The sequence below is a fragment of the Oculina patagonica genome, chromosome 1 (genome assembly GCF_052425735.1).
Source record: "Oculina patagonica isolate OP01 chromosome 1, crgOcupat, whole genome shotgun sequence".
In the NCBI taxonomy this organism is placed as follows: domain Eukaryota; kingdom Metazoa; phylum Cnidaria; class Anthozoa; order Scleractinia; family Oculinidae; genus Oculina; species Oculina patagonica.
Window position 1 is genome coordinate 2,134,992 of NC_135758.1, and position 22,444 is coordinate 2,157,435.

The 22,444-nt window shown below is 37.5% G+C and overlaps 3 protein-coding genes and 1 pseudogene across 4 annotated transcripts in view; all 4 read left to right on the forward strand.

The window, feature by feature from the left end:
• The first annotated feature begins 1,122 nt into the window (after positions 1–1,122).
• On the forward strand, positions 1,123–10,170 carry LOC144644433 (acid-sensing ion channel 2-like). Its single transcript, XM_078503912.1, has 12 exons — positions 1,123–1,395; positions 2,568–2,685; positions 3,002–3,293; positions 3,861–3,994; positions 4,655–4,818; positions 5,142–5,252; positions 6,141–6,255; positions 6,371–6,449; positions 7,367–7,424; positions 8,291–8,355; positions 9,438–9,513; positions 10,000–10,170. The coding sequence occupies exons 1-12, from the start codon at positions 1,123–1,125 to the stop codon at positions 10,168–10,170; spliced, it is 1,656 nt and encodes a 551-aa protein (XP_078360038.1).
• Positions 10,171–11,551: 1,381 nt separating this feature from the next.
• On the forward strand, positions 11,552–13,156 carry LOC144644438 (uncharacterized; annotated as a pseudogene).
• A 5,156-nt stretch (positions 13,157–18,312) lies between these two features.
• Positions 18,313–20,550, forward strand: LOC144657633 (uncharacterized). The gene has a single exon (XM_078518020.1). The coding sequence runs from the start codon at positions 18,321–18,323 to the stop codon at positions 19,845–19,847; it is 1,527 nt and encodes a 508-aa protein (XP_078374146.1). The 5' UTR covers positions 18,313–18,320; the 3' UTR covers positions 19,848–20,550.
• Positions 20,551–21,486: 936 nt separating this feature from the next.
• LOC144656935 (uncharacterized) overlaps positions 21,487–22,444 on the forward strand; it is a 3,329-nt gene continuing 2,371 nt past the window's right edge. Inside the window, exons 1-2 of one of the 2 annotated variants that reach the window (XM_078517228.1) lie at positions 21,487–21,675; positions 22,350–22,403. In XM_078517228.1, the coding sequence (XP_078373354.1) occupies positions 22,370–22,403 (34 nt within the window). In that variant the 5' untranslated portion in view covers positions 21,487–21,675; positions 22,350–22,369. The remainder of the gene's footprint in view (positions 21,676–22,349; positions 22,404–22,444) is intronic. The other variant, XM_078517303.1, reaches the window with a different exon arrangement.

Sequence of the window (22,444 nt, forward strand, 5' to 3'; positions counted from 1 at the left end):
GTGCAATTTAATGAAGTTAATATGTAAATTTGTAGTGAATACCCAAAACGCCCTACGGTCTTGCCTTTTAGGTTTTAGCTTTGACCCGACAACGTTTATTGAAATAGCTGTATATGCAAACAAGACGTTACGGTTTGTATGACATTTAGTTAGAGAATTTTGGTTGCTGAATTGTTAAAAAAATATTACTGAGAAATAAGTCAGTATTTAGATTCCAAGTTATAATTGGCTTCGTCTAACTGGTGGTAGAACTGTAATTATATACCTTATTATATGAAATTAACGCCCGTGTCTATTGATTATAAAGTTATTTGAAATTTACGCGACTTATACTAACGCGAATTGGAGGGAAACTTACTCCTGAATAAAGAAAATTAACGCGAAAGAGGAGGTAAATTTTTTAAAGTGAAGAAATTAACGCGATTTACACAAGAAAGCGCAGTTTGTGGCGACAACAAGCAAAAAAATTAACATTTGATGAAATCATAAGAAGTTGACGGTCGGATTTCAAACTGCCCACCTGAAAGCAGATTCGAACTGGAGATATCGTAAACATTATACCTGTGGGATTTTCATAACAAAAGAATGAAACACAGTTTGCAGAAAAGATAAAGTCAACTTTGTCTGGACAGGATCCAGAATTTCGGGCCGGGTAAATGGAGATAAAGGTTGCGGAAATGAACGATTCATTTAAAGTGACTGTGTCACGGATTTTATGCAAATTCAGTCACTAAGAATGCCAATCAAATTCGGTGAAATAAAACAAATAACCGCTTAAAACGGTAAATGAACATTTCAACAACACACTAAACACAAAAGAAGGTACGGATGGCCAAAAGTGACGAAGATTGAAACGGATTGCGATATAAGTTTTTGAAATATTGTTGGGCTGAACAGTTTTCAAAGTTGGTCCCGTTTGCTTGAAACTTTAAATTATAACGCCTGGGGGACACATTTGGTTGCAATGAAGCTACGGTTGTATCATTTAGATCCATAGAAATAATTTCTTTGCAAACATTAAGTTTCATATCAAGCATTTGGCAAAATTTAATAAAAAAGAAACTTAATTTAGCCGTGACAAAAATATTTTCTCCTAATTTCACCATTCACATTACTTCAGAGATGGAAATGCACGACATGGTTAGCCAGAATGGCTCAGAGCAGACGAGACGAGAGTCAAAGACCACTTCTTGGTCTCTCATCAAGGACTTCTGCGACTACACAACCGCGCATGGCCTGGGAAGAATAATGGCCGCGACACACTGGGCACGAACTATACTTTGGGCCTTGCTGTACATTGGAGCCGTGGTGGTTATGACTCTCCAAGTGCACACTTTGTTTAAAAGATACCAAAGCCGGCCACTTACTACCTTTGTCACCGTCGAAACATCCTCGGTATGAAATCAATTCAAGCAAGCTTTCATGTAGTTACATTCAGTGGCAAAAAACGTTTAAGACGGAATCCACTAGGAAGTCGAGTAATACTTATTAAAGTTGGACAAAAATTAATTTCCAGAATAATTTAAATCCTATTGCGTTATTTCCTACCCTTAATAAAAGGTAAAGATGTAAGTAATTATCCGTGACAACACCAGCAACAATTTCTTATCAGAGTCTGAGAAAATGAATTTCAAAGTTCACAAGGTATAGGAAAAATCTCACGTGTAGCCATTTTGTAAATTCGTCTTAAGCGATTCAGTGGAATTCAGCGGAACTTCAAAATGTGTTTTCGATGTGTGGTGTTGTTAGAAAAGATTTCTTTTGATAAGATATTTGAAGCAGTAACAAAAAAGTTTGCAATAAGGTGGAAATAATTCTGGTACAACAATTTCTTATCCGAGTCTGAGAAAATGATATTTAAAGTTCACAAGCTATGGGCAAAAGCTTACATCTTTAAAGCGATTCAGTGGAATTCAGCGGAACTTCAAAATGTGTTTTCGATGTGTGGTGTTGTTAGAAAAGATTTCTTTCGATAAGATATTTGAAGCAGTAACACAAAAGCTTGCAATCAGGTGTAAATAGTTTTGGTACATAATTTTGTCCAATAACTACTCGAAGTCCTGGCGGATTTCCTCTTAAAACTCATGTGCGTTTTTCAGCGTGGCCCCAGCAAACACGTTCTACAAAAATCTGTTTAACAGTTTTGCTTTGCAATTTAAGCCTGATTATATTATATTTCCTTTAACTAAAATAATATAATATAACCACAATAATAGGCTGGAAAATTATATAATTCTCTTTTATTTTAACTTTGTTTATAGTCAGGTTAAGTACTTTGCTAACTTTGCAAGTTATTCTTACTCATATTACATATTATTCAGTTATTTCTTTTAATTGTAAATAGCATTAAGACAAGAAATATGTGTTTTATCATGTGTAATTATCTCTAAGTTTAACGGCCCGGTATTTATTCATAGACCAACGCAAGCCTGTAAGAATTACGTCTGCGTTTCAGACGAACTAAACCCCGGTATCTGGGTTTACTTCGTCTGCAAACGCAAGCTAGAAAGAACTTGGCTGATAATCATGGAACACGGTTCATTAAACATCTCTTATTTTTTCAACAGAGTCTTCCATTTCCAGCCGTAACTTTCTGCAACTTTAACGCTATCAGAAACGATTCGCTTCATACCGTAAAGGACTATGGTCTTGACATTTTCGAAGAACTATTTACAGCTGAAATTGGTAAGGGCAAACACATACGATAACCTCAGGTATAAAAAAAATCGCCTGCATGAGATAGACGTTTTTCTAAGATCATGTCACATTCATTTTAAGCCTCCATTCCTCATTGTTTTGATAGAAAACGTTAAGTTCCAAATCCTATAACTAATTGGAAATAATTGTTAAACTGAATTTTTAAGCAAACATTTATCAGTACTTAATGTAGTGATTATTTTCTTAAACAATCATTAATTATTTTCTTAAACAACGAAAAAATGTCGCAAGAACATCGCCATAAATAGCTAACCGAGTTGTTTACCTTTTACATCAAAATCAGCGAAAAATGCAACAAATAAACAAAGAAAACGAAGAGCTAATCCAGACGCAGAAAGCACCCTTTCGCCAACTCTGGAAAGCTTGTACGATGAAGACGAGGAGGACAATGACTCTTTTTGGGATGATGATGACAATGAAGAATTTGAAGATCCTTCTAAGAAAGAGCCAAGTTATCTGAAGAGGGAACAAATGGCCATTCTTATGGCCAAGGAAAAGACTGTACTACTAAGCATGTTGGGTCACACTTTTGAGGACATGGTGTTGTCTTGTACTTACAGAGGAGTCTCATGCCGGTGAGTTTTTGTATATAACTATAAAGCATCGAGAACGTTAAACACAAATATACTCTTTTTTATATAAGAATATTGTCTTTTCGGCGCAGGCTGGATATTCGCATTTTCCTGCCGATGGAGACTGAAAATATCTTAAGAATATTCTAAGATTATAGCATATTACATTTCTGTTTGTGCTGTATACCATGCATGTGTATTACATCTACCGTTCATCGAACTGTCATTAGCATCAGACATTTGCTTAGTGCAGGTTTTTATCCTTTTATTGGTTACTTTTGCCGTTAAGAGAAAGGAAGAATTTTATATGGTTTAGTTCAAAACATATTTATAAATTTTCAGCACAAAATTATATTCTTTTCAAGATCTTAGTCTTCGGGTTTATTCTTAGAATATTTCAAAATTTCGCAAGTTTCAGCCTAGATGTTCTTATAAAATTTATTCTTATAAAATTTATTCTTATAGAAAAAAAAAGAGTGTAGCTCTAAGGACCTTGAAAGGTGATGCTAGAGCAAAATAAATTTTTAAAACCTTTTAACTGGTGTATATATTTCTTTGTCTATGTTTTAGAAATTTTTCCTCGGTTTTCTGGAAGACATTTTGGCATTACAAGTATGGAAACTGCTATGTCTTTAACAGCGGCAAAACAAAAACCGGAGAGAATGCGCCTATCCTTAAATCGAACAAACCAGGACCATCACATGGTACTGTGCCTGAGTATTTGCTGTTTAACTCTTTAATTTCTAATGCTGACAAATGGCATGGCACACTGTGCCACATAATAGTCAATATTAAGCAATTTTATTTGCATTTGTGTGATAAAAACTTGTCATTGAAAGATTTGCATTTTAAAGCATAAAATATGAGGCTGACTCGATCAGCCCTACAATGGCTACATACATAGGAATAATTTTGTTAACGTTTTAAACCCATTTCTATCAAATGCGGAGAAAAATACCTTTCAGATAGTGCAAGAGTTTTTTATTCATTAGTGAATGAAAAGGTAAGGGATTTTTTGTTCATTAGTATAAAAGAATGTCATCTTTTATTTCCAGGGGCTAGGTCACATTTTATTTGACACACTACCACATACACCTTGGCCAAATAGATTTGTCCCCGTTGGCAGGTTTTGAGTTGACCTGTGTCGAAATTAAGTGAGAATTTGACACTAAGTTTGAGTTGCATCATTCTTCTTCCATTGCGCAGGCCAGAGTTACGCCGCTGAAATTTTTCACTTTTAGCCTTCCTACCATGGCACTGCCCATTGTGACTTATAACACACTTTTATTAACGTCCATAATCTGTTAATAGTCAAATCTGTTTATGCAATGTATCACAACGCTACTGTCATGTGACCCAAACAGGACTCACCTTAGAGCTCAACATTGAACAAGAGCAATACATTGATCTTTTGAGTCCGGAGGCAGGAATCAAAATGGACATCTCCACTCAGGGCGAGATGCCATTTCCACTGCAGAGAGGAGTGAGTTTGCCTCCGGGATATGCAACAATGATTGGTCTGAGAAAGGTAACAATGCAATTAACAATGCAGTAAACGACTGTTCTCTCCTGGATATGATGTTAGTTTAGCGTGTAGGTTGCTTTCCAACGTTTATCTGGTTGGCTCAATAGTACTCATTGATACGACTTCTGATGAAAGCGTCCTTTCATCTCTATAGCAAAGAATCTTGCCGAAGAAACCCAGCAGGACTGAGATACTTTAGCCCTACTCGCATTTATTCCTGGACCTCCAGGCTGGTGCATTAATAAGGGAACCTTATACACTGCATTTATTCATCAGGTGCAATTACTGGACTTTTTACTGTTCCGGTGTTTCTTTTTTGTTTGTAGGAAGTGATAAAGCGAAAAGATCCCTTTGAGAACGAACGATGTTTAAAAACTGTCTCCACAGACGAATCCAACTTGTACACAAAATACTTTGGAGCAATGTACTCTACAACAGTAAGTTGATTTCATCTCAGATCTATTCAGTCCAGGGATGGTAGGGGAAGGAGTGCTTTTAAGGCTCGTTTCAACTTTGAAGATGAAAACAGTTAAAGTTGTAACTGCCAAACTTGGCGACGTCTTTCTATAATTGACATGTATCAGCAACATTTGGTCGCCAGTGCCACGTGGCGACTAACTTTGACCTTTTCATGGCAATCGGTTTTTGAATGTAATCCATATTAAATCTGTGTTTTATGATGATATTTGTACTTTAACACTTACTTCAGCAACAATTTATAGTGTAGTATTGACTGAGTTCAATTAAATTAACTTTAAAATGTTAAAATCTGAGATGACGGCCTAAATTTTGGAACCATATCATTGCTCTCTGTAATTTCACTAATAACTAATATTTTTCAAACTCGAAGCATTCTTTCATTATAAAGGAATAGAGTTTTATTGTCCACTAATGTTGATTTTCAATAAATTTCATTAAAGAAATTCAAACTTTCGCATCCATTAAGATGGCGGCTATTTCAACATTAAAAGCATCATTATGACGACATTATTGTAGTTAATGTTAAATCATGCTTTTTTAGGCACAAGAAACTTATCAAACACGTCCCTGTTAAGAGTTTGTGGCTATACATTTGATCGTGATAAAATAAAATCAGTTACGTCATAGAATTACTGTCTGCGTCATCTTGTGATAATTTGGTAACCATGGCATCAACGTAACAGTTTTGAAGTTACAGGGAGGTGAGAGGGGGAGGTGATGGAGGCTTCTATGTTTAAAATTCTGGTTACAATAGGGTAAATTAAAAGTGGTCCCTACCCTGTTATACTCTATATTACAGTATTGATATCAATGGTATACCAATTAAAGTCGTCCTTTTTCATTAGGCTTGTAAAGAGTCCTGCTTGGCGTACAATCAACTTGGAGAGTGTGGGTGTATGGAGTACAGATTTCCAGGAAGTTTCAAGCACGGCATCTGCAACGTAATAAGCAAACCAAACAGTAAGCAGAATTCGTCAAAGCTTATTCTCTTTTCGTGTTATTGTTTTTTTAATGACCCATGATTCAGTTGGTTAGGCTAAATTTGGTTTATGTTTCTCTTTTATTTTAATTTCAGTCAAATGTCTCAGCAAACTCCAAAAGTTGTTCAAAGAAAACAAGCTGAATTGCACCGATTCTTGTCCACCACCTTGCAAGTAAGTGAACAAAAAATATAATAAATGTATTGACCTTCATTGTTTATCTATTTTGTAAGTTAAATAAGTAAGCAATGTTAAACTCTTGTAGTGTTAGTAAGATATGTATGTCTTTTACCGTAAGTTTTGTATGTATTTGTAGGTAAGTAGCTTTTTTGCGAAATGTAAAGTATGTTCGCAGTGTGTATTTTTTTTTCGTTATTATCTTTTTTCTTTTCTTTTCGTTTTTTACTTATATATGTGTATTTGTAAAAGTTACCTTTGTAGTTGTGAAATAACAAAATGAAAAAAATTGTAATTTAGAGTAATGTATTGGAATTAGTGTACCTGTATTAGTTTTTGTAAGTAGTGTGTGAAATTTCAATAAAAAAATGTTTAAAAAAGAGTGAACTAAAAGCAATTTGTAAAGAGAGTCAAATGATCGTCACATCGGTGTTTTACGGTTGAATTTCACCATTTAAGGAGCCCGAGAAATTCACGGCTTCACGGAGATTTCAGGTGTCTCATAACATTTTTTCAGGATCATATCTAACGCTTTCAATGGGTATTTAATCAATCTTCCTTTGATTGGATCAGTCATTCCTTTTAAATAGAAGTCTGGCATAAGTTATTTTTAGGGAAATTAATTTTACAATACCAATGATAGACAGAAAACTCGAAATCTGTAAAAAAAATCTTTGAATTTTGCGGATCAGTGAGTGAAGAGGAAACAATCCCTGCACTTGCTTGCAATTTAATCCATTGCAATTGACTATATTTACTGCTGCGATAGCCGCATGTTTATCAAACTAACGATGTTCAGCTTATTAGAGGGATTCATGAAATCGATTTTTTGTTACATGCAAAGGGACAAAAAAAATCGTGAAAGTAAATCAAATGTTCTAACGTGTCATTTTTTTGTTTTGATTTGTAACCAGGGAGGAGGGTTTCAAGATGAGTACCTCGTTCGCTTTCTGGCCATCGGAGAACTTTGAGGTAAAATTATGTTTCTGTTTAAAACTAAGCGTGGTATACACCTAATTGCAATAAGGTTGTAATAGAAAAAAGTGAAAAAGTCAAATAGGAATTAATTTGGCGCATGCATGAAATTTATTCGTACAAATGGCCTCAAAATGCCTCAAAATACGAATAAATCACTTTATCTTGTTACAGCATAAAAAAGTGGACTCAAAGTGTACAGATAAAACTCGTGAGTTTGCTGTAAATGCTACCAGTTATGAAACTAGGCTAATTAATTCCCATTTACCTTATTTCTTTATTTCTTTTTTCTATGACAACGTTATTGCAATTAGGTGTATCTATTGTTAGAAATATACCTGTCAAAACGTAATACTTAGCAAAAACAATAATGGGATATTTCCCGAAACAGGGGATAAATTTCGTCCTTGCGTACACTGCTACAGAGGATCTGAAAACGTGTTGATGTCCCACGTGCCGTAACACATAATGACGGCATCTATAGTAGAATCTCTGCTGATGTCAGTGTGTCCTAGTAAAAAAATTAAAAAACCATTAAAATCAGAATTATTAATTTAACATTATCAATCCGCCATAGCAACCCGCTTTATAAAACCTATTTACTACAGTGGGTTTGACAATATTACAAGCAAAGATTCGTGTGTAGGTATGATTGCTTGGGGTAGTTCGTTTATTTAACATATAATTATTTTTATTAAATGAGCCTCTGGTAATATATGAGCCCCAATAATTCATGAGCCCCAGACCCAATGGGGTTTTCCGATTTAGCAGAAAATTCACTTAAATGGATCACATTTTTCCCCCTATTTAAGATCACTTTACATTACAGCACGATTTAGAATGTCGTGGTTCTTGTCTTACAGTCCGTCTACCAGGATGATTTATTAGAGAAAAGCAAACAATTATTTACAAAGAATGGATCTCACAGGTATGTAATGCTTCGAAGATATTAATTGCCCCAATTGTCGACGATAAAATGGGGTACATTCCGGAATATTTTCCAATACTCTAGATCTGTTTTAAGACAAGACAATAAAACAATAGTGGCCAGTTATGGCCTCCACAGACTAGACATCTTGTGTTCGACAATTACAATTTCTTGTTCTCGAAAATTACACTCGGACGTACAAGCGAATTCATACCCCCACCCTGGTTCGGATGGGGGCGGGGGTTGATGGACCCCCCTAGGTTTTCGTTCTATTATCGCGTAGCGAAGTAATTTTGCACTGAGTAGAAAGCCCTTAGCTTACTCTACAAGATGATAGAATTTTTGTTAGCTGCGACTCCATATGACGTCACATGACGTCATTAGATCCGCCATCTTGGATTTTACCATTTTATGAGAGAAAGTCAGAAAAAAACGGAATTTGATACAGAATCAAACCAAAATGCTTATGGAATATAAAATTAAGCAAATCGTGCAATTTTGTTTTAAAAAACTAGAAAAATAAAAGAAAATATAATATTGGTGATTTATGGCCAGACCTGCTTATAATTATGACGTTAACATGGCGACGTCAGAAATCACGGTTGAACAGTTACCGTGAGTTTCGAATTCAGCGTTATAGAGTCAATCCTATTCAAAATTTTGTTAAAACTTCACGAGGGGTTGCATTTTGAATATAAATATGTCTAAATCAGTTTAAATTAAATTTTCAACACCGTTTAAATCTTTTATAAAGAAATTACTGTGAATCACTTTATTTAGGAAGGTACATCAGGCAAAGGCCAAACCACAACACCGGGAACTTCTTGCCCTCGATAAGTGCATGACCATAACACCGAAGATGCAGGAAATGGGGCCTACGGTTTACAATCCCCATCCTAGAAGACTAGAACATCTAATCATTTGCAGATGTCATTGCAAAGGCAGCACGTTCTCCTCATTTTAAGACCCTGAGTGTCTGGGGGTCGAACCCGAGACCTCCCGCACGACAGACTGGCTCTCTGTCAACTAAGCTTGCCGGTTGGCGGTTTATCTATTTCAGTAACTTTTCTTTTTTATCACAGAAAAAATGTTTGCAAAGTGCAAGTTTTCTACGAAGAGCTTAACTTGGAGGTGATAACAGAACAGCGATCCTATGAGGTATGCCTCCTTCTTTTGAACTTAAAACTATTCATAGAAGGAATCTTAGAGTTCATTTGTAAAGGTACAAGGCAACAGACAAACTCTAAGAGAGTCTTCGTGATAGCATTTCTTTAAGACAATTCAGTTTCCAGCCGATTAATTTAATTCTGGTCATACAAAATTAAATGTTTTTCAAAACTAAAGCTGTACAAGATACTACCTGAGGCTTATTTCGGATGGCACTTGCCATTTCAAGAATTTGTTTCTTGTCCTATAAAATTATTCTGGTAAGTGAAACGAACTGTCTGAAAACAGAAATCTTAAGTATTTATCCAAGCGATCCACTACCACAAAATAAATTGTTTGCATTGCCAATTTAAATTATGTTTATCTTTTAATGGAACTTAAGGCCCAATATATTTATGACCAAGAAAGTGGGCCGTTATCAGCTCAAAGAAATTATCCATAGTTAATCTAGTGCATAAAATATATTGTTATCAACAGATTGAAGATTTTGTGTCCGACATTGGTGGCCAGTTGGGTCTGTGGATTGGGTTCTCTGTGCTGACTGCGGCTGAGTTCTTGGAGCTGATTATGCTGCTGTGTCATTTTGCTGTAAAAAAATGCTCAACCAAGAAATCAACCGAGCCAAATCATGTCTCGCAGCCAATCTAGAGGCACTGCAGTGGAAATGCTTATATGCTTCTGTCTTTGCTCTTGTTAAAACGCTTTAGTTCGCTCTCATTTAATTTATTTTGTGTAAATAGTAATTTTGACTGCTCAGCTTAACATGTAATAATCTACATGTATTTAATGGAAATCGATTCAGAAAGATTTTCTAATACTGTAGTTCGTAACACTCAAAGCTAAGTACACAATGTGGATTTTAAACTACCAACGTCATCAATCTAAAGTTACAATTACAATGAGCTTGACCTCATAAACTTACATGAACTATTTAACTCTCTATGTCAAGAGAGTGTTTTTAAAAAATGCCGAACGGTTGTGGCATATTACTGAATGAAAAAGGGTTAACCACGATCAACAGTCGTTAACAGTCTTCATAGTTTGAAGAGTTTAAGAGAGCAAAATACAGAGGGCTGAGATAAGATAATTTTTAGTTTATGCTCTCCCTTGACAATCTGATATAACTGAAACTTTATCAGTTTTATCAATAACTCAATATAAATATCAATAGGTTTTAATTGAGCGAGTAATCATGCGCCGACAAAGCAAATATCAATGCAAAGAAAATGTGTCAGTTTTAAGAATCAGTTAACACATTTTAAATATTGAGAATTAAAATCTTTATTTCATTGATTTTTTAATTAATTTAATTATGCTGTTGCATTAGATTCTTATATTAAGGTTGTGCCCGTTTACTTACATGTGAACATATATTATTAAGATTTCAGGAGTAGTAAATAGACTGAGTGGCAGCACATCATCTTTAAGGGACGAAATGATGTCTGTTCACCACGCACCATCACACGTTTATCACGTTTACTTCTTATTTGTTATTAGAGTCAAACACACAAAAATACACGTCTTTGTATTGGCTGTTTGTGAAGTTTGGAAAACCAACAGAAAGTTGTAAAAAAGTTGTTGCATTTCATCTAGAAATTAACTTTAGGTAGTCGATACGGTATGATATGTTTCGCTGTAAAGCAAGTTGACTGTTTTGAGATTCTTTATTGTAATATATAAATAAAGCAACTTTAAGTCGGCATTGACTAGTTGGTTTATCATTAATCATAAAAATTACCGAGTGAGTAATTTTTGTTTGTTGAAAAAGAGCTTTCAAAAGCGTTGTTAGAACAGATAATTATATCCGAAATTTAAAAGTTTGGGCAGACCTGGGTCGGGTGTTCGAAAGCAAACAAAAAAGACGCATCCAGGATTAAAAGTTGATCGAGATTTCAATTTCTCTTATTAAGAGTGTTTTTCTTTCCTATTTTTTGTGGAGTTTGAGATTAGTTGACGTCGAAACTAAAGGGTAAAAAATTTAAAGAGAAAACCTCACGGAAAAGTTATAAGGCTGATCCTGGATCGTGCTATGAAACGCCTGGCCGTGAGTACTTCAACGTGGGTGCCATCTTGGCAACGACACTGTAAGCACGGTGAACTATACATTGGTAACATCAAAACTCAAGGGGTGGATCTTGACCGGGCTCGGCAAGATTCAAACTCCAAGAGTAAAATAGCCCTGGAAACAGTCATCGCTTTTCAACGCTTTGGGAGTCGAATTGTCCAAATCTGTCAGGGGTGTCCTCCACAATCCTTGTACGTACGTCCGACGTTTAAACGGTCATGATTGCACTTGACCTTATTATCACACTTCACGCAACAGAGGAGGTCAATTGTTAAAGAGCGTGTCACCGGATTTTGCTGTTTACATCGTTGTTATGGTCATTTTTACGTAAGCCTTTCCGGCTTGCCCTTATCGGAAAGATTTTCGGGATTTCATTCTAAAGAACTGCTTCAATGTGGCACGAGCGAGCAGCCAAATTATTCGCCTGTCGTTCTGTTCGGTGATGAAGGTTGATCATTTCACAAAACGATACTCTCTTGACCACTCTTAACTTTAACATGAAAAAAAGTCTCAAGGGGTTTATCTAAAGCCTACTGAAACGTTCAAAGAGTTGACCCTACGTGAGTATTTCCAGTGTATCGGAGTCGAAAAAATATATACCAGACTAGTTATTCAGAGAACACGTATGTAACAAGGTCTAACAACTGCAAAAAGAACCAAGATGGGGGTTACTGTCTGCAGAAAATGGTAAATGTTCATGTGGATTTACGCGAACGTGATACAACAGACTGGAAGAGCGTTGTGGAAGATAGTTTGGTGGAGAAATTTGATGGAGAAAAATGGTCCCCTTTGGAGAGTGACATTCCTGCCCAATACTAGATAGAGCCGGATACAGAAGATGAAATCCCAGGTATAACATCATACTCTCATGAGTGCATTTTTGTGTTTGGCTTTCATCATGTTGTGGTAGATGGACAGTCCTATATTAGAATGTTTGCAGAGTTCATAAAATATTTGGGCAAATTAATCAACAACGAGGAAACTGAAGTGAGATCAATGGCTATGCTGCTGCCAGTGGATCTTTACATGGAAGAAGTGATCCAACCCAAATGGTACCAGCACGTTATGCAACTAATCCTAGAAATGCTGTGCATGTTACCTGGATTTCCTGAATTCATGATGAGCAGAATGTATGAAGGCAATGCCTTTACCAGAAAATATGGTGTAGAGATCCAAAGAAATCCTAACATTCAACCAAGAACAAAGGTGATTCCCAAAGAGTTTTCAAAGGACGAGACATCACGTTTTCTGAAAATGTGTAAAGAGCACCAAACCACTGTTCAGGGGGCTATGCAGACAGCCGCTGGTGTTGCCATGGTTACCATGCTGGATGAACAGGAGTGGGAAGTTGCCTCCAATGTTACAGTCAATATTAGGCTCTTTCTGAAGTCCAAAGTACCAGATAATTATGCCGGGATATACCTTTTCTTCTTGCACTGTAAAAACCTGATTGTGTCATCACCCGATGCCGACAAATTCTGGAGTATGGCAAGACAAGCTTCAAGGGATCTCCATGAGAGGCTGAACAAAAATGAACATATGAAATGTGGCCGATGTTCAAACGGATGACTCGAATGGTCAACATAGTCATCCTCAGCTGAAAGCAAATTAAACATTGAGTCACGAATTGTTTCCCGGGAAACAATTGTCTCGTAAGGCCATTGCAATGCTATTCCAGACTACAGTTCCGAAACGAGAAAGGGACGCTTGGGAATTTCTAGCTTAACATCTGTTTGAAAGCTGTTAACAGTGTTTCGACGTGCGGTTCACCTAAAATTCGAGCAATTACTGGGATATAATTATATAATTATTTGACACTTTTTAGTGTTTGTTGTTTAATTAACCATTAACTCTTTCTAGCCACTGAACTTTTACTATTTGATGTTTAAGTGCCAATAATTGGAAAATGCCGTCACGTTTCGTCGATTCCGGAAAAAAATCACAGATGTGGTCAACATGCTAACCGGAGTGCTATTCAGGCTGACTGGAGTGTTATTCAGGCTAACCAGAGCATTATTCAAGCTAACCGGAGTGAAGGTCTGCAAGTCTGCAGCCTGCTTTTGCATAGGAAGGTCACGCCACTTTAATTTGTTGATCGATTAGTGTGACGTCACCAATGTTTTGACTGCATGTGCGTTAGAGCTTATGACTCACTGACAAACCACACGTTTTGATATCATACTAACTAGAGACAAACGTGACTCACTTACAAGTAGCTCACGAGACAGTTCCTGCGAAGATTATTTACATTTTACAGTTTAAACAAGAATCCAGCGATCTTTGTCATTTGCTGTTAATATTCATAAGAGCAAGCTTTATAAAGATTTATAAAGGTTAGTAAGATTTCATTACGTTTCAATTTAATACGCAGCACTGCTTCAAAGATCGATAGTTGCGACTTGATAAGTGATTAGTGAACTATGAAATTCAAATTTTAAAATTAAAATTTTCTAAAGGTCAGGACACACTATGCGACAGGTCGCTGAGACAAGTCGCTCCGTGTGCACTGCTTACAAACAAGTCGCTGCGACAAGTTGTTTGTTTGGTGCACAAAAAGCGAATATTTAATATGGCGAAAATACATGACGCGCTCTCATTGGTTAACTCATTTTGTCGCAGCGATTTGTCGCAGACGTGTACACACGCTGCGACAACGCTGCTATCGGTCATTTTGTCGCTACGATGTGACGCACAAATTCAAACCAGTTTGAATTCGTGCGACACGTCGCGGCGACAAAATTCTGTCGCAGCGACATAGTTTGTCGCATGTCGACGTGTCGCCTCGTGTGTCCCGACCTTAAAGGTCGGGACACACTATGCGACAGGTCGCTGCGACGAGTCGCTACGTGTGTACTACTTAAAAACAAGTCGCTGCGACAAGGTGTTTGCTCGGTGCACAAACAGCGAATTTGGAAGGATGGGAATGTGAACCAGTTTTCCATAACAATACGGCGAAAATACATGACGCTCTCTCATTGGTTAATTTATAATTTGTCGCAGCAACTTGTCGCAGCGATTTGTCGCAGACGGGTACACACGCTGCGACAGTCGCTGCGACAAAATTTTGTCGAAGCGATTTTGTGCTGCTGCACTGAAATGGAAGGAATGGAACGAGTTTGTGACGTCATAATTGGTGTTTTTGAAGACGACCGCAGACCGATTCCGCAGACCGCACCGACGCCAACGTCAACGACAACGTCTGGTGCAAAATGAATTTATATTTTACTTGAGAATCTCGCAGCTTTCCGGACGCATTCTGCTTATTTATCGCTTTACGAACTAGCTCCCGTTGAATATTCAAAGAAAGCGTTCAACCCCAAATAGAAAAACCAAAAATTAGCCGTCGTGGCCGACGTTGTCCAAAATACGTAGAATTTCGTCATTTCACGTTGTTGTTCGGCAGTGAACGGCTTTGAAGTGTACCAAAATTCAAAACGCACGTGCATAGTTAACGCGCGTGCAGATAATTCTCTTCATTAACGTTAAGGTGGCTCCATAGGGTTTTTTGACCGCGCGAAGAATGGGTACGAAAGGGCAAGCTTGAAATGCCGGCAAATCAAAACAAACATGGCGGCTTCACGCGAGCGTGAAATTTTCGGCGAGAAAACGCGAGACTTGCTTCCTGCCAATGAAACAACACCCGTGCGTTCCTGTGTTGAGCAGATAAAAGAGTTTACAACACCCTAAAAAGGTGTTTACAACGTCCGCGGTGCTTCTGGCCGCTTTTGTGAAGTTCGTACGATCGAAAGAAAAAGAGAAAATAAAGAATAGTCTTCGCGATTGTGAGATACTTCCAGCAGAATTTCAGAGATTCTGCTATATAAAGGATTAAGGTATGTCTCTAACTAACCTTGGGGTTAACAGATATTCGCACAAAAACCGACAACAACGGGTAACGCTCGTCTTTACACATCAACTGGTTTTCAACTGGTATGGTTCAAAAGTTCGCGCATGCTCAAATAGCGATCTTGGACAATTTCTATTCTGATGACGTAACTGTTATTCGGGCGAAAATAGAAATTTTCCCCTTGTATTTACTAGAGTTTCCTTCGGTGAAATTTCTTAAAATTTGGCATAGATGTTATACCTTTTCAACTGCCCTTTTTGCCGTTTTTTTAAAAAAATTTATAAGCCAATTTTTTTGCTTAGTCAAAAAAACACAAAATAACCAAAAACGCAAAAACGACCTGGACAACCCCTACTTGTTTTGTTTTTAAAAGTTATTTCTCATCAGATTCAATCCGTTGGGGGAATTTCAAAAATTTTCACCGAAGAAAATTAAAGAAATTTAAGATCAAAGCCATAAAAACACCAAAAAATAGGTCTTTTTGAGTAGATGTAGCTCAAAAACAAAGGCCGTTATTTTAAAAAAGAATAATGCACAACATATTTTAGTCCTTGTTTTTAATATTTCGGCAGCTTTTATTTAACTAGTTAAACAAAATAACGCGAAAATGATCTCTTGATGGGTATCAGTTGTGCGCGCGCCGTAATATCTCAAAACCCTATGGAGCCACCTTAAATGCTAATGAGAAAGAACGATAGAGATTCCTGATTTGTTTTCATACCAGCGTGCATTCTACCTATGTCTCACATGACATGCAAAAACGACAGCAAACAAAACTTTAAGCTATTTTTGTGCTTTAGCTATTTTATTTAAAAAAAGAGCCTCTCTAAACAACAACCAACAATCAATCCACTGAAAAACGGCCGAACAGAACGATTAACTGCTTGAAATGTCACTAATCAAATTTATTTAGATTTTAAGGTGCCGTCTGCGGAATCGGTCTGCGGTCGTCTTCAAAAACACCAATTATGACGTCACAAGTTTTTATTTCCGAAAATTTTCCGACAATTTTTCCGAGCACTCTACGATTACGACAGCCTAAAAAAAGCATTTTTCAACTTGCAATATCTCTGCGATGTTACGACCGATTGCTTTGAAACTTTGGGATATGTTTCTTTGGCTTCTAATAAACACATGGACAAAAAATGACAAAAATCGAAATTTCTGTTCATTTGACCTTTAAGTTATTTTTTAATAATATTCATGTAAATGCACTAGAGTTATTGTTATTGTTACGCGTCAAATTAAGATTTACATGTTATTCCCTTTACAAATGAGTTAATCGCTTAATAGAGATGTTTCGCATAAGACCACTCCATATGCTAATCATCTACTATTAGTGGATTTAGTAGAATTCCCCAGGAGACCAGTTTTGATTGCAAAGGAACATGCACAAGCCGTTGTTTTTGTCAATTAAAATTAAAGCGTTCTATTTTGCGCAGAAATGCGACGGGCAAAAAAGAAAAGCAACAACAGCTAACGGCTCGGCCATGACTCGCAGTCTTTGATAAAAAAAATTCTTGCGAACCGTGTATGTATGCGCTCATGCATGTTTCGTGTTACCTCACACAAAATTATCTTTATTTCCGAATTTTTTGTCATATTCCCACAAAACATCTTACGCTTTTTTATGTTCACTCCACTTTACTTTAGCGGGAACTCGGTTTAAATAGAGTCTGAATAGCACAACGTGCCTAGGATGACGCCATAGGTTTTCAACTGCTAGTTTTTTTTTTATAACGGTAAAAACAATCTGCCAAACAAAGTTCTGTTCACGTCGATCCTTTAAACAAAGGAAAAACGAAGGAAAGGGTAGTCTCCTGGGTATTTCTGCTAAATCCACTAATAGCAGATCATTAGCATATAAGTGGGCTTATGCGAAACTTCTCTAATACCCGGCTTTTTATTATTTCAGTTAGAGATTGAGCTTTTACGAAGATGTTAATCACAGATCAGGGCGCGAAATACGAAGGTAAGTTTTTGCTTCTCTAGTCTTACCATCTTCGTAAATATCAGTTTAACAGCACGTTCAAGATCGTTTAATTTGGATACCACCGGGTAATGCAATAGCCTGTGAACAGGTCATTTAGACGAAAATAATAGCTCGAAATAGCGTTTCACCGGTAGCTGTAAGCAGTAGCGAATATCGGCATTCAGTGGGTTGATGTAAAAGAAAATATGTGTGCAGCAATGATAACTAGAGTTATAACAATAGAGTTGATGTTGGCGGGCGTAAATATGTTTTTGGTCCGACTCTAGCCCGCGTTGCAGTCGAACTTAAGCCTGGTATACCGGGAACTATACCGGGGTTTAGTTCGTCTGCAACGCAGTCTAGCCGGACTCAGGCTCATTTAGCCCAAGCCGCAGGCAAGGGCTAAAATGAGCTCTGAAAAAGGGCAACAACATACTTACGCCAAAGAACAGCAACTCTATTACTTTTATAATAATTTCACAGGGTATTTAGAAAAAGAATCAAACACAGTAAGCGATATCTTGAACACTGCCGTTACGTTGCGCGTCGGCGTTTATTTCTGATTATTAAACTCAAGCAAAAAAAAATCATATCGTGAGGGAGGTTTGGATACCTGATCATAGGTAATTAGCAAATATTTTTAAGATTTTATTTCTCCGTTTCCTCCGTAGTTTTTGTTTCGATTGAGAAGATGTATCGAACACTCGAGACAGTGATTCATCCAAACACCTCGAATTTCGTCAAAAAATACTCTGCTGCTCGTCCTATTTTCAACTCTTTTTTCGGTGTTTGGATATCCCTATGAAACACTGTCTCTTGTGTTTGATATACTACGTCAAGTCTTAATGAAATGGTTTTGAACCACACCTTTTTGATATCGTTGTTGTGTCATTTAAGGAACTCATGGCAACACGATGACCAATGTTATATGTTGTGGAGTTGCAGCAATATTGTTGACCATATTGTGGAGAAAATTGAATGGCAGGAGGACGCTTTTCCGAAAACATTATTCCCATGACAACGGACGTCCCCTTGGTGTTATGGAAGAGTATTCGAGGCACGCTCATGACACAGATGGATATCTCATTCTTGCCAACACTCTGGTTTTGAGATCCAAGAAGCCAATCAGAGGTCCAGTGGTGAAAAAGGCAATGGAGCTGCTCATGAAGAGACACCCAATGCTACGCATGTGCACCAAAAAGGAACAAGATGGAGGTTATCGTCTGCAGAAAATGGCCAATGTTCATGTAGACCTACGAGAACTTGATGCAACAAACTGGAAGACTGTTATGGAGGATAGTTTGGTGAAGAAATTTGATGGAGAAAATGGTCCCCTTTGGAGAGTGACATTCCTTCCTAATGCTAGATATGAGCCGGATACAAAAGAAGATTGCACACGAACGACATCATTCCCTATTGAGTGCATTTTTGTGTTTGGCTTTCATCATGCTGTGGTAGATGGACAGTCCTATCTTAGAATTTTTGCAGAGTTCATAAAATATTTGGACAAATTAATGAAAAACGAGGAACCAGAGGTGAGATCGATGCCTATGCTGCCGCCAGTAGATCTTTACATGGAAGAAGTGATCAAACCTAAATGGTACCACCACGTTATGCAACTAATGCTAGAAATGCTGTGCATAATACCTGGAGTTCCTGAATTCATGATGAGCAGAATGTATGGAGGCAATGCTTTTACCAGAAAATATGGTGTAGAAAGCCAAAGAAATCCTAACATTCAACCAAGAACAAAGGTGATTCCTAAAGAGTTTTCAAAGGACGAGACATCACGTTTTCTGAAAATGTGTAAAGAGCACCAAACCACTGTTCAGGGGGCCATACAGACAGCCGCTGGTGTTGCCATGGTTACCATGCTGGATGAGCAGGAGTGGGAAGTTGCCTCCAATGTTTCAGTCAATATTAGGCCCTTTCTGAAGTCCAAAGTACCAGATGATTATGCCGGGATATACCTTTTCTTCTTGCATTGTAAAAACCTGATTTCGTCATCACCCGATGCTGACAAATTCTGGAGTATGGCTAGACAAGCTTCAAGGGATCTCCATGAGAGGCTGAACAAAAATGAACATATGGAAATGTGGCCGAAGTACACAATGATGACTCGAATGGAAATTACGGCTGGAGAGGCCAAGACTAAAGACGATCGATCGGGTCAACGCGATGAAGATCTGCTGTTCTTCACCAACCTGGGCCACGCTAAGTTTCTGGATAGTTCTCCTGACAATGATGACGTCATCCTCCGAGCCAGGTTCGGCTGTTTTGCGGGGCACCAACGTGGATCCATCTTTAGCATTAACATAGTCACGTTCAATGGCAAGTTATTTTTGACTGTCATTTACTACAGCAACATTGTAAGTGATGCAACAGCTCAGAAATACGCTGATTTGGTCAAAGTAACTATATTTAATGCAATTAAGGACTAGATATTGACGGATCATACTTTTTGACGCAGGGATGATACTAAACTTGCAGTGGGTGTCAGTAGCTGTTTATTCATCTCTTAGGGACATTCGGAAGTCAGAACTTTTTGTACAAAGTTGATGTTGCTGCTACTGGTAACAGTGTTTTGACATGCGGTTCACCTAAAGGTCGAGCTTTTACTGGGATTTAATTATGTTTTTCTTATAGGAACTTTTAATTACCAATATGAGCTTATTTCAGCACCTAATTATTGTTTTGAAATACTATTGTGTTATTTGCCACTTTGTAGTGTTGGTTGTTTAATTAACCAATATGTTTAACAGACACTGAACATTTACTGTTTGATGTTTTAAGTGCCTATAAATGGGCAATACCGTGTTGTAGAATGGTTTCAACTTAAGCGTGGAAAGCAATAAGTATTTGCTTCGGTTCTGCATTACTATGCTTGCGGATTCGTTATCTAACGCAACTTCAGTTTTCCTCCAATCAGAAGTAAAACCAAATCCAGTTGTCACTCGATCACACAAGTGTCGACCGATCATTAGCTTGAAGGTAATCGTATACGTAAAGAGTAGGGCATGGAGTTCTCGTGTTGTGGTCTGGTCTTTGCGTATTGTGCTGTATACTGTCAAATGCTCGGTTTAATTAGCATCACTTGCTAGAGGCCTAACACGCTTCATAATACCGAGAGTAAATAAAGTTTCAGTTTCAGGGAGACTCCTGTCGAGCAGAATTACAGCGACAAGAGGGGAGTGGGAAAGGTGGGGAACCCAGTTCCTGGATGTCTTGGCGAAATGGCACATCCCCCATTAATTATTGTGTCTTTGATAATACTATACAGCCATCAAGTGGAATAGTGAATAATGAAGTATTTCCTTTTATCTTTTTTTGACTTAAATCCCATGGCCACCGATAACAATTCTTTTTCCCCAATTCTGGACAAATTCAATGTCTCAGAGAATCCAAAAGGTACTTTAAAGGGGCTATGTCACGCAATTTTAGGCAATTTCGGCACTGACCAACTGGTCATAGAATTAACGGCTTAAAACTGTAGACGAACTCAAAAGAAACACAGAAAGGCCAAATGGGGCACGGATGGGCAAAATTCGCGAAGATTTAAACGGATTGCGTTCGGGTAAACTTGAAAATCGTCGGGCAGTTTATCTCAATTTGTATAAAAGTGTCATTTACACTGCTCGAAAATCATCCTTGTTTGTTATGTGACCGAGATTTCTGCTGTGCCAATTTAAAGTTGAGAGCTCTTACATAACGAAAATAAATAAAATTACCTAAAATACCGTCACATAGCCCCTTTAAGTAGCTTTATGCTCCTTTTCACCGGCAAATTACGTTACGTTGCCAATGAGTGTGATCTATGCACAACGGCACGTTTCTTCGATTCCTTAAAATATCACAGATGTCGTCAACAGGCAAACCGGAGTGCTATTCAGGCTATCAGGAGTGTTATTTTAGGGTGAACGGAGCACTATTCAGGCTAACCGGAGTGAAGGTCTGCAAGTCTGCAGTCTGCAGCCCGCTTTTGCATAGTAAGGTCACACCACATTGTTGATCGATTAGTGTGACGTCAGCAATGTTTTGACTACATGTGCGTTAGAGCTTATGACTCAGTGACAAGCTCCACGTTTTGATGCCGTACTAACTAGAGACAAAGGTGACTCACTTACTAATGGTTCACATGACAGCTCCTTCGAAGATTATTTGCATTTTACAGTTTAAACAAAAATCCAGCGATCTTTGTCATTAGTTGACGTTAATATCCATAAGAGCGGCCGCTATAGCAAGCGAAAAGGTCGCTTAAGACTTATAAAGGTTAGTAAGATCTCATTACGTTTCAATTTAATACGCATATCATGTAATTACTCAGCACTGCTTCAAAGGTCGAAAGCTGCGACTTGATCAGCGATTAGTTAAATGTGAAATTCAAATTAATTTTCTTTAGATTATTATGATGTTAATAACGAAGACGTGCTCGGTTTGTAAATATTCATTTCATTTGCCGGTTCTATTCACCTGTAGACAAATTAACTTTCAGTTTCTCATTGTCGAACAGTGAAAGAATTGGATCAACATACTGTAATTCAACGCAGTGCACAATGCCCAATAGTGTAGTGTGTTGTTTCTGGAACTGGTGAAGAAAAAACGGCTGCATGTACTATAACTCGGCTAATTATACAATTGATGTTGTTACGTATACAAACTGAACAGATACAAAGAGATCAAAAACAGTGTTAACAAAGCCCGAATCACTTCCCCATGCCCTGCACCTTACCGCCTTTTTTAATATAAAGGCGAGAAATCTAGAAACCATTTAGAAACTTCAGTCCCCGGGCTCACGTAGTTGCTTTAAAAAGTTCTTTTTTTAATTATATTCATGTAAATGCACTAGAGTTATTGTTATTGTTACGTGTCACATTTGCATGTTATACCTTATACATATTAAAGGGTAAATCACTTAGCTTGATGTCTGGCTTTGTACGATTTAGAGATCGAGCTTTTAAGAAAGATGTTAAACAAAGATCTGGATTTGAAATACGAAGGTATGTTTTTGCTTCTCTAGTCTTATCATCTTCGTAAATGG